The 11,509-nt window shown below is 31.6% G+C and overlaps 2 protein-coding genes across 2 annotated transcripts; both read left to right on the top strand.

The window, feature by feature from the left end:
- The first annotated feature begins 1,132 nt into the window (after positions 1-1,132).
- On the top strand, positions 1,133-2,176 carry LOC141461517 (uncharacterized). Its single transcript, XM_074142695.1, has 2 exons — positions 1,133-1,185; positions 1,833-2,176. The coding sequence occupies exons 1-2, from the start codon at positions 1,152-1,154 to the stop codon at positions 2,117-2,119; spliced, it is 321 nt and encodes a 106-aa protein (XP_073998796.1). The 5' UTR covers positions 1,133-1,151; the 3' UTR covers positions 2,120-2,176.
- Positions 2,177-2,735: 559 nt separating this feature from the next.
- Positions 2,736-6,504, top strand: LOC141461515 (uncharacterized). The gene is made up of 6 exons (XM_074142693.1): positions 2,736-3,238; positions 3,923-4,194; positions 4,536-4,741; positions 5,134-5,289; positions 5,689-5,859; positions 6,056-6,504. The coding sequence occupies exons 1-6, from the start codon at positions 3,208-3,210 to the stop codon at positions 6,465-6,467; spliced, it is 1,248 nt and encodes a 415-aa protein (XP_073998794.1). The 5' UTR covers positions 2,736-3,207; the 3' UTR covers positions 6,468-6,504.
- The last annotated feature ends 5,005 nt before the right edge of the window (positions 6,505-11,509 follow it).

Below are 11,509 nucleotides of genomic sequence, written 5' to 3'. Positions count from 1 at the left end.
TTAATGTTTACAATAAATAAAGCGTAACATTATTTGTTACGCTGCAAGATGGGTTTGAATGTCCATTACAACTTTGAATAATAAATCAATTAACTTTGCTGCAAGCACAATTTCTACTTTCTAAGAAAATTCAGTAATAAATACGTACGGGAAAATCTTAAGAGAATTTACAGGTGTATGTCCTTTAACTTCAATTCAACCCCAATTCCTTCCACCAATGTCGTCCGATACTTTGAGCTATTCACTAAAAAAAAAAGACTAAATTGGAACCCTTAGTATTGGCTAAAAAAAAGGATTGAACTCAAAAGAACTTACGAACTGTTGGGGGAAAACTACTTGACCACGTATCCATTCTCTTCAGGCAATATGCAAACAATAAGAAAAACCTCTCTGGACGTACAGAATTTAAACTCTATGGTTATGTAAACATAAAAAAAAATATTGAAATCCCTAATATTGTAGTATTAGAAGACACTTTATTTCTACTAAATACTTTCAAAGTAGAGAAAATATGATAAATAAATACTTTTAAAATGGAATTACTAAAACATAGACAAAGAAACTAAACTATTACATAAATATGAGCTTTACATGGTATACACATATAACCATATAAAGTCCAATGATTCTTCGCACAATAACTTCTACGTTCCCAATTAAACTATCTATACGGACCTAGAAATTCCTTTCGTCCATCTAGTAGTTCCACCACCAATCTCTCAAGCTCCTAGATCTCAGTTGTTCTTCCAAGGAGAATTAAAACGTCAAGATACCTCTTGAATTCTTCATAGAGTGGACGACAGCAATTTAGCTCCACAAATTGAGAGTGTTACCGATGGGTAGGTTCTCATCACGCAATACGAGTACACGTGCGCTGGTCTAACAATACAAAAATAAAAAAAATCTCTCGTAATTCATGAAAACTATCACATCGCAAATTATTTAAAATACTTAAAAATCTGGGTCAGTTATAATGTAGCAAATAATATAATGTAGCAAATAGCAAATTTTAAATTACAGTTTTGTTTTTTTTCCTGGCTAAACATTGGTTAATTTTAATGAACTCGTTAAAAGTTTTCTTTTAACATATATATATATATATATAGGATTATTTATTTATTTATTTATTTTTGCTAGGCAAGGTGTACAAAATGGATGGAACGCTGGAGGGTAATCGAAACACTGGTAAAGGTTTTACATTATTCTATTCAATGATCTCTATGCATTTATTTATAATTCTTATATTCTATGCAGTATTTCTTTTTTCTATTAGGCAGTAAATATATTTTTTTCATCTTTTAAACAAGAGCTTTCGATCTGTTATTTTTAAGGTTCCATTACTCATTCTGGAACTGTTGAAAAATATAGGTGCGCAGAACTGGATAATTATTGGTAATTTTATCCGTCATAGTATGCTTAGATCGGTTTCAGAATTTTAATTAATAAACTTCCGATGAAAGCATATAAGGTATGCAATAAATATGCGTGCTACAACGTAAAATAAGTAATGTAATTCAGAAAGGTATAGTTAAAACTAATAAACTGTAACTGTTAGTTATTAGTTACAAATTTACACTAAGTTCAAAAATTAGCTAAACTAAAGCCCCTACAACTCTGTTGTATTCAATCCAATGCATCACGAGCAATGTCGTACTACAAAGAAACAGAGTAATTCAATTAGTTAGAATGGGAAACCCTTTCATAAAATAAAAATTTGTGTTTGAATAAAATATATCTATTAGTTTTTAAAAAACTGCTTTACTACAGTCATTTGTAATGTTTGAGCTATAATGTAAACTATTGTATATTTTTATTATTATTATTTTTTCTAGAAGTGCGATTGTTAAATCTTGAAGAATTCGAAAGGGTTCTAAAAATTGCTGAAAATAACAAAAGCATTGAAAAGTTATTGAAATTAAGAAAACTATCAGTGGGAAATGGACAGTTACATAACATGGGCAGTGATACCTACAAGCAGAAGATTAAGTTATTGAGAAAAGATGGTAAAGAGTATGGAGAATCTTTTATAGTGAAAGAAGTTCCTAGTCATCCGTTGGTTAGGAGTCATCTTTTGAAACAAGGACTTTACGAAAGAGAAGTCCATTACAGCTTTGAATAATAAATCAATTAACTTGGCTGCAAGTACCATTTCTACGTTCCAAGAAAATTCAGTAACAAATACGTACGGGAAAATCTTAAAGAGAATTTACAGGTGTATGTCCTCTAACTTCAATTCAACCCCAATTCTTCCCACCAATGTCGACCGATACTTTGACCTATTCACTGGAAAAAAATACAAATTACTTGACCACATATCCATTCTCTTCAAGCAATATGCAAACAATAAGAAAAAACCTCTCTGGACGTACAGAATTTAAACTCTATGGTTATGTAAACCTCAAAAAAAAATATTGAAATCTCTACCAGTCCAATGATTCTTCGCACAATATCTTCTACGTTCCCAATTAAATTATCTATACGCCTTTCGTACATCTAGTAGTCCCACCACCAATCTCTCAAGATCCTAGATCCCAGTTGTCCTTCCAAGGAGAATTCAAACGTCAGACACCTCATGAATTCTTCATAGAGTGGACGAGAGCAATTTAGCTCCACAAATTGAGAGTGTTACCGATGGATAGGTTCTCATCACGCAATAGAGTACACGTGCGCTGGTCTAACAATACAAAAATCAAAAAAATAAAATAAAAATCTCTCTAATTCATGAAGACAATACAAAAAATACAAAATATTTAAAATACTTTAAAATCTGGGTCAGTGGATTTTATTACTTACAAAGCTGAGGAATTTGGCCTCACCTACTACAAACATGTAACAAATCTTACATGTATGAAGATGACATTGAACTATTTTAAAATGTAATTGTTTATTTAGTAGTGTCAATTTAATAGATAGAGAGAGAAACACTTTAACTGTACGCGAATCTCCAGCAGGGAAGTGCATAACTATCGCTTATATTTACATAATTTATCTACCACCTGTAGCAAACAACGTCACATCATACAGTATTTTTCCGTACAAGTTTACCTGCCCACTAGATTTTATATAAGTCCAAGTTATTTACTTTTTGTTTTTTTATTTTGTGACTAAAACGCATAGATTATTGTGCACATAATGTAAAATATATCGGTGAGAATAAATGAAACTAGTTATATACTTTTTGTTCTGAACGAGTAATTTTAAATAATAATGAATCCTAATTCACTTTCACTGGAACAAGGTAAGATTAACTAATATTACTGGATTATAACAATTGCAGAAATAGGGGAAGATCATGCATTTTTTTTGTTCCTTTTTGTAATCTTTGTACAAAAAAATTGAAAATTAGATAGATTTTTCTTAGAGGAGAATAAAATTCAATTTTTACGTTCTCCCTGCATCCCCTCCTCTGCACCCCTTAAATGACGTGAGTTTTTTGGCCTGTTTCATTGAAAAAATAAAATAATAACTTATTAACAAATGCCTTCAGTGCTTCGAGATATAGCTGCTTAGACCTATCCATTACAACTCCATCTGTCGGTCTAAGCAAACACAGAGCATCTCCAACGTTTTCATCATTAACTTGCCCCTACGTCTTGTGGACTAAACCTGGCCGGAGGATGCCCTTTGTCGACTTAAGCTAGCTTTTATTACTTCAATGAATATATGTGGCTCAGGATAGCTGTGATGTCATCATTCCTAAAGCAGTAAATTTACTTAAATGAACTTCTGTAAGAGTAAAGAAATGTGAGATTTAGGTTCAGGAAGGCAAATGATTTACTAGGAATTTGAAAAATTTATGGGTGAACCACTATATTGAGAAAATTTTATCATTTTAATGAGAAGTTATTGCCACAAGAGCAAACTATTTTGAGTGTTTCCTCATTAGATTTTCATTATTATTATTATTTTTTTTCCGAAATAGATACGAGCGATCCGGTGGATGATCGATTACTGGAGGAATGTTTAAAACAATCTAGTCAAAAAAGAAATATTTACAAAATCGAAGGAAGACAATCGAGAAAACTGATTAGCGATGGTGATTTCTATCTCAGTTCGACATGGCAAGAAACAGTCCAAGCTAAAAATAATCAAGGTGATGGCTGGCAAAAATGTTTAATTGTAAAAACATTACCACAAGGAGAGCAGGCCAGATCATTCGTAGAAACAAACGGATGGTTTAAAAAGGAAATAATGGTAAGGTATTAGTTTATTAAAGGGCTTTGTTTTAACTTGCATCAGTTCGTAAATGGTTTAGGAATGCCTCAGCTGAGGAAACGGAAAACCCATTATTTTGAGTATCAGGTTATGTTATCTAAAAGAGGGTGCTGAAACCTTCTTTAATACAAGGATTTTTTACAGCGCTTATGCTGTAGTCAGTCAAATGGTCCTTCAAGAGAAAGCCTAACCTACCACGACGTCTATAGAAGTCTCCCCTCCTAATCGAATTATCTCAAAAAAATATTTCAAATAAAAATTGTAGACTACTTCCATTACCAATATGTGTACTTATTAAATAAATAAATACAATGATACAGATGTATACAGAAGTACTGCCGAAGTTTGATGCCCTACTGAACAATACAGAGAATGCTGGCGAACCATTATGGCCAAAATATATTGGCATGCTACCATATAATACGTTAATATTAGAAGATCTAACAGCGAAAGGATATCGTAAAGCTAATCGTCATCTTGGACTCGACTTGGAACATTCCTTGCTGGCTTTTAAAGGGATCGCAAAGTGGAGTATTATTTTATTTATACTTTGGTTTCCATTAAATAAATAAATAAAATTTTGATTCCATACGTCATTACTAGTCAGCGTCTTAGGACAGCGTCTTCTATTCAAGAAATGTAGTGCAAGACGTAAGTGAAGTGGAAATCTCTCTACACCAAACTGACTAATCTTCCTCTAATGAAAGAAGGAAGTCTGATTTAGGAATTCAATAAACATGCGCACTGCGATGGATTATACCCTGTAATATACATAGAGACAGAGCCTATACACAAATATTTTTCTGGATTTTAAATTATGAACTCTGCGACAGAAAAATAACAAAGCCTGAACTTACAAGAACTAAACCATAGGGCTTGACACTTTTGTAAATTTTTGTATTTTTTTATTGTTTACAGATTTCATGCGCTATCTCTTGCACTCAAAGATGAACTAAGCTTGCAGTCTAAAGAATTTGTCCGTTTTGGGGCAAAATATGAAAACAGAAAAGACAATTTTATGGATAAATTGATATTTTTGAGTATCACAATGCGCAACGAATGGGAGCCTAAATGGTTAGTAAGAACAGAATTGAAGTCATAGCTTTTTCTAGCTTTTCTGGAATACCTAAATCATTGGGTGTAAATTTATTGAAATCTAATATAATCTTAATAAAAATAAGGGGGAAAAAAAGTTGCTATACTTACAACTGTGTCAATGAGCGAATGGATTCCCTCGCAGAGGTTCAAATCCAGACGTCGGCTGGCGGCCCTTAGGTTTTTCTTTTTCTCTTACAGCTCACTTTTCTATAGTGGACGAAGAAGAGGCCCCTGACAGTGCACTGAAAAAGGTTCTGGGCATCAATGAACTTAGGAAATGGACGTGCCTTAAATTAAAAACTAAACAAAATGGGGAAAACAAGGCTACAAAATAAGAAACTCAAGACTAAACCTGTTTTTCTTTTTTTCTTCTAGGCACAGATTAGCGGATCATTTGGCAAATAATTTTCAAGAAATTGTGTTGAGATTCCAAGAGACATGCGAAAGAAAAGATCACAACTTTAACGTATTAAATCATGGTGACCCATGGACTAGTAATATGTTATTCAAATATTCAGAATTTAATGGAAAAGTAGTTGGAATCAGGTAAAGAAAAATTCAGAAGTATTTTCTTATTAAGGAAACTGTAAAAATCAGTATTTTTGTTTTGGTGACTGAAACTCAAAATCTAAGCTGAAATATGTAAAAATTAAACTGGCGCGATATTTCTTTCAATTCACTTATCTGAGGATGAAGCACAACTAAGATAGTTTCTAAAGTATTACCTCCGTCCATGTTTCAGATTTATAGACTTTCAACTGAGACATTATGGTTCATTCGCCTTAGATTTACAATATCTATTGAACACCAGTGTACATGTAGATGTACTGAAACACCATTCAGATAAACTATTGGCTGCATATCATGAATCCTTAACTATAACAGCTAGAAGAATGCATAAAGACAATAAAAATCTTACAATACCATCGTTGGCTGACATTGCAAAAGAAATGAAGGCGAGTTGGTTTTTCGGACTAATAATGTCCATCTTTCTATTGGACATGATATTGGTTGAACCAGCAGAAGCACAGAATCTAGACACTATCATACAGAATAAATGGATCAATAGAAAACCATTATCAAAGCCGTATCACGATAGAATGCAAGCCATTTTGGAACCCTATTTAAATAATGGAGATCTAACTTGTTTATAGTAATTTATAAATTAATAAATCGATTATAAATTTTCAACACAGTATTTGTTTACTTTCTTTAAAAAAAACCTAAGATAAGTTATTGCAGATCATGCAAATTTTCATAACTTAGAATTTTGCTAAAAAAAAGTATCCATTTTGAGATGCACAGTCAGAATGAGTGATATTTGGAAAAGTGGTCTGTCTCTGAGCAGAATATCTCAAAAAGAAAAAAAAGAAAAATCTCAGGGAGCTGTAACTTTATATTTCAAACTTGGTCTCTTCAGAGATAACCAGCTAGTAACCTAGCAAAGTACCAGTATACAATAGTTATTTGTTTAACAAGTGTGGAAAGTAGTACTTTTCCTCACACAGCGAGGCGAGTGCAAGTGCAAATTGCCGAGTGTGAGGAAAATACTTTACACTCGAGTTAAATATTTTTTTTTTTCTGCAACCATTAGGGTTATTAACTTAAAAAAACACTAAACAGGAATCACTAGAATCCATTTTAAATTTCTATAAGGTAATCCTATAACCTTTTTAACTGTTATAATTAAAAATATCTAATTATTTATTAAAATATTATTTTTATTTCTCGTATATTCCTTTCAATTTTTATTTTATTTTTTTAATATTTAATATTTAAAATAAATTTAAATAAGCTTATTAAAGTTTTACAGAAAATATTTAATAACAAAACTTCTTATATCAAGGAAGCACAATAAAGTTTTTCCACTCACTAGTGAGGAAAGTGACACTAATGGGAATTTTTCCCCACTAGTGAGGTAAAGTTGGGCATTACACAGCTGATTTTAATTGAGTAATGAGAACATTCCTACATGGTTGCAGAAAAAGAAAGTTTTTTGAAATAAATCTAAGTATTGCAGTGAGAGAAAACTGTATGAGAATACACAAGATTCTCTCCATCCGGCCCGCCTATTTCCGCCCTTTCTTTTAAATATAATATATATTTGTGAAATATAGTAAAAAAGAAAAAAACAAGGATGTTAAAAAACCCCATCAGCTGAAATAATTTTTTCACTTTCTCCTAGATAATTTTTTTTTTCCCTCTTCCGCTTACGCATCAGATTTACTCTCTAAGGTAACACAATGAGGTAAGAATGAAAGAGAAACTTTAAAGTGATTTTTTTTTTTGTGTAATCAGAGTTTGGGGGCGTTTAAAGGGAAGGGAAGAAGGGCCCCAACCCGAAGATGATTGTACCTGTAGGGTCAGGTGGAAAGGGAGAGTGAATCTCCTCTCTTTCTCTCCCCAGTCCAGCTGGTACACTTCTGTCTATTCGATGAACATCTCAGACAATGGTTTAATAGAGTGGGCTACATTCATAACCTCAAAGACCGTCTGTTGCCTTCCTGTTTGTATAGAACGAATGCCGCAATGGTTCTTTTTTTTCCCCTCATTCTTCCCATTGCATTTTTGGAGAATAGGGTTGCGAAAAAAAAAGAAAAAACCTTGTAAGAACTTAATTCCCTATTATTTCCTACACACTCATCTTGGCAGAGTATCCCAATTATTGGTTTAAGTATAAATTTAGCCGCCATAAGCTGTATGTTACCGCTGACTCTTTCCAGTTGGTGAAGAAACTTACAGGTTATGGTATATAACCATTTGTTGGGTACTAAGATACAAATTGAAATAACCACGCATTCCCGGTTTAACTATATCAGCCATAAATCTTAGAAGCAAATGCAGAGTAATACAACAGCGATATACCAAGACGGAGCTTTCGTTTCATGAGATCAATCCTATACACGCAGCATCATTTTACAAAACTTTTCGTAACACATTAGGCCACAAACATGTATTTCTGGTGAAAAATTGAAAATTCACATAGCTGCGTTACTCTCACAAATCTGTAACTCTTATAGTCAGAATTTTTACTAATAGCTTGAAGTAGTCCTATGAGAAATCCTCTAAAAATAATATTATTAACAAAAATAAAATCCAAATAGAAATGGTCGAACTTGAGCAAGAGATTTCCCATCAAGGAATGAATTTTCTTCACACATAAAAACTCGTTAACAACTTCCAAGTAATATTCACGAACATTTTATTAATTAGTGACAAAACAATGATACAACACAGTACACTAGGGAGGCAACTTTGAAAGCACCAAATCATCGGAACCAACCTACAATCAATTTTTCGAAATAAAACTGAAAAGACCCCCACAACAACTTCGCATAAATGTAAACAATAAAAAAAAATTAATTAAAATTAGAAGAGTAGCATTTTATCAAAGTTCAAATGAAATGATTGTCACTACTTTAGAAATGGATGAAAAGCAGGGAAAAGTAGGGGAAAATTATTCAAGTGTTACGTGTTAAGGGTTAACTTTCAGAATAGATAAGGTAGGTACTGGGAGAAGATACGAGTGCTATTCTGTGCCTGACGATTCTATTTTCAGATGACTTCTACTTTAGATGACGATTCTATTAACAGATGACCAACCCTTAGCTAGAAAAGGTGCCTATCTTGCCTAGAATGAAGTAGGAGCAGGTCGAAAGGGCTCTGAATTCGGATAAAACCTGTTTTTGTAAGTTCCGACAAAGAAATATCTGAGCAAAAATTGGATGCATTTAATAAGATAGTTTCCTTAAGAATTACTGAAGACTGAAGATAGCTAAAAAAAATTTAGGTTCATTCTTTAAAGCAATTCCATCTCTTCCCAAGACGGATTGGAGATCTGGTTATAAGTGAATGACTTTATCTTGTCACTATTGGTAAGGTCTCTTTTTTACTGACGTGAAAATAGGCGAAAAAATGTCTAAAATTCTAATAGAAAACTCACTTTGACTGACGCTAGCCAAAACTAAATAATCGTGTTGGATAAAAGAAATTAAAATGCAGCTTAAAGTTTATTCTATTTAAAAGGAAACCTTATGAATCTTAAAACACAATGCCAATTCCAATGAAAATACAGTGACAAGTAAATTGCTTTGATTTGTTGAGGATATAAAATAAAACTATTTGATTTGTTGAGGATATAAAATAAAACTAAGTTTAAATTTATAAATATTTAGAATTTCGAATATGAATTGCACTAATGATAAGAAAAAAAACGCCATAAATTACTACAGAAGAGAAACGTCAGAGCATTGACTACATAATTAAAGGCGTTCACAAATGAGGGATTGTAGATAACCTCGTAATTAGGAGTATAATTAATAAGCTTTTGATCTATTTTTGAATTTAACTAACTTTAAAATGTAACTAATAATACAATTCAATCCTACTACAGACCTTAAGGTATCCTCCCGTCAAAGATGTGCCAAAATTTTAGAAAACTCGTTCTAAATCTCTAAGAAATAAATTTTGTCCTCAGCAGATATCATTCGTCCAACACAATCTCTCATCAAGCTGACTGGAAAAATGTTGTTGACTCTCCATCTTCCAAAGGAAAACTAAAAACAATATCATATGTAATTAAGATTTCTAAATATTCATTTTAATTTTTTTATACGCTTAACACAAATGAAAATTTGCATTCAATATATTGTTTTTCTTAATAGTATTATAGGCAACTTTATTTAAATTGCAATATTCAGTGGAAATTATTAATCAATGGATTACATTTCAGATTATGTCACTAATTATAATCAAATTTTAGGTTTTCAAATTTACTGAGATTAATATTGCATAAATCTACACTATCTATTAAAAAGAAAAATAAATCTTACAAAAATTTATCACTAAAACCAACTTACAAAATCAATTTCCAAGTAACTACTCTAAGTAAGATAAATTAAGAATTGTGACAAGAAAATGTTAGTACACATAACCAGAAAATGCGAAAATGAATGCAAGCAAATAAGTAATTGTGAAACATCATACCATCAGAAATTAAAACTACTTAATGTATCACCTTTCGAGATGAACGGTTTAAAAGTACGATTTCTGCCGGCAAAACCAACTAAACGCCTATCGTAAAGTAAGCTTAAGTTTTTTAAAAAAAGGAATACTTTGTTGTATGTTTCCAAACCTTTGCTTGTAAAGTAAACTTTTCATTCTATCGAACTTGTAAATCTATTGTTACGGGAACGATTCTATAGTTAATCCACCAATTTACACGTGAATGAAATGAAAATGCTTGAAGTTGAAAAGAAATTATTCGATATTATATTACACAAATTACCCTACTATTGGTAAGATCAATCTGAAACAGAGTTTACAAGAGATAATATGAAGTTAAGAAAATGCAATACTAAGTTTATTCACACAGTTGGTCCAGTGTAAGAATGGAAGAAGATCGCTACAGAAAATTGGTCTAAGTGGTATAATTTTTTTTAGCAGTATTCTTGAAAAAAGTTAGTCAATAGAAAAGCATACAACTATAAGCATTTAACAGGTTCATTGATTATGTATTGACTAAAGGAAGAGAATTACGTTTAGAAGTAGAAAATCAAATCTGTTTTTATCAAGAATCAATGTGATAGTTAAAACTAACGGACATTATTTAAAAGATTCCTATTAGAATAAATTTCCATCCGTATTTTGGTAATATTGATACCAAATTTTGTATTATTGAGGTGAATAACGAATAAAATGTTTTCGAGGTTATGTAATGCCTATTCCTATTGTTCAAAAACTTTTTACAGAAATAAGTAACTAGATGACTCATTTAGTTATGTTAAACGAATAAAAACGTTAAATCAAATTCGAGTGTAATTACAAATAAGATAAACCCAAAAAAGAAAATAAGTGATTCGACGAAATAAGAACCAAAAGATTATTACGCGACAAATTAACTTACGTGAAACTGCTAGTGACACATAAGAAGATTAAAACAAGCAATTATTAAATGAAAAAGCCTAGCGAAATTGAATTCATTGATTAGGATAACCGCACACTTAGATAATAAGATGAAGGTAAAAGCAGTTTAGCAGGCAGCAACTTGAACGTTAACTAAATAAACAAAAAGATCGTCCTAACATCTTTGAAAATCAACTCTTATTATACTTTCAAAACAAAACAATGGATTAAATATCTATGCTAATAAACATCCCTTTAAAAATTGGCAAAAACATTTCAATAATTTGAATAC

The sequence above is a fragment of the Rhodnius prolixus genome, unplaced genomic scaffold, assembly GCF_049639745.1.
Source record: "Rhodnius prolixus isolate KJV_2025 unplaced genomic scaffold, Rpr scaffold_6, whole genome shotgun sequence".
NCBI lineage: Eukaryota > Metazoa > Arthropoda > Insecta > Hemiptera > Reduviidae > Rhodnius > Rhodnius prolixus.
The sequence above is the reverse complement of the archived record's forward strand: the minus strand, read 5'-3'. Positions and strand labels throughout refer to the sequence as shown.

What these genes read in the sequence shown, in the direction of transcription:
- LOC141461517 (XM_074142695.1), top strand. Translation starts at nt 1,152, where the DNA reads ATGGATGGAACGCTGGAGGGTAATCGAAACACTG. An exon ending in GGAGGGTAATCGAAACACTG is followed by an intron (nt 1,186 to 1,832) that starts GTAAAGGTTTTA and finishes TATTTTTTCTAG; the next exon opens with AAGTGCGATTGTTAAATCTT.
- LOC141461515 (XM_074142693.1), top strand. Translation starts at nt 3,208, where the DNA reads ATGAATCCTAATTCACTTTCACTGGAACAAG. An exon ending in TTCACTTTCACTGGAACAAG is followed by an intron (nt 3,239 to 3,922) that starts GTAAGATTAACT and finishes TTTCCGAAATAG; the next exon opens with ATACGAGCGATCCGGTGGAT. An exon ending in GCTTTTAAAGGGATCGCAAA is followed by an intron (nt 4,742 to 5,133) that starts GTGGAGTATTAT and finishes TATTGTTTACAG; the next exon opens with ATTTCATGCGCTATCTCTTG.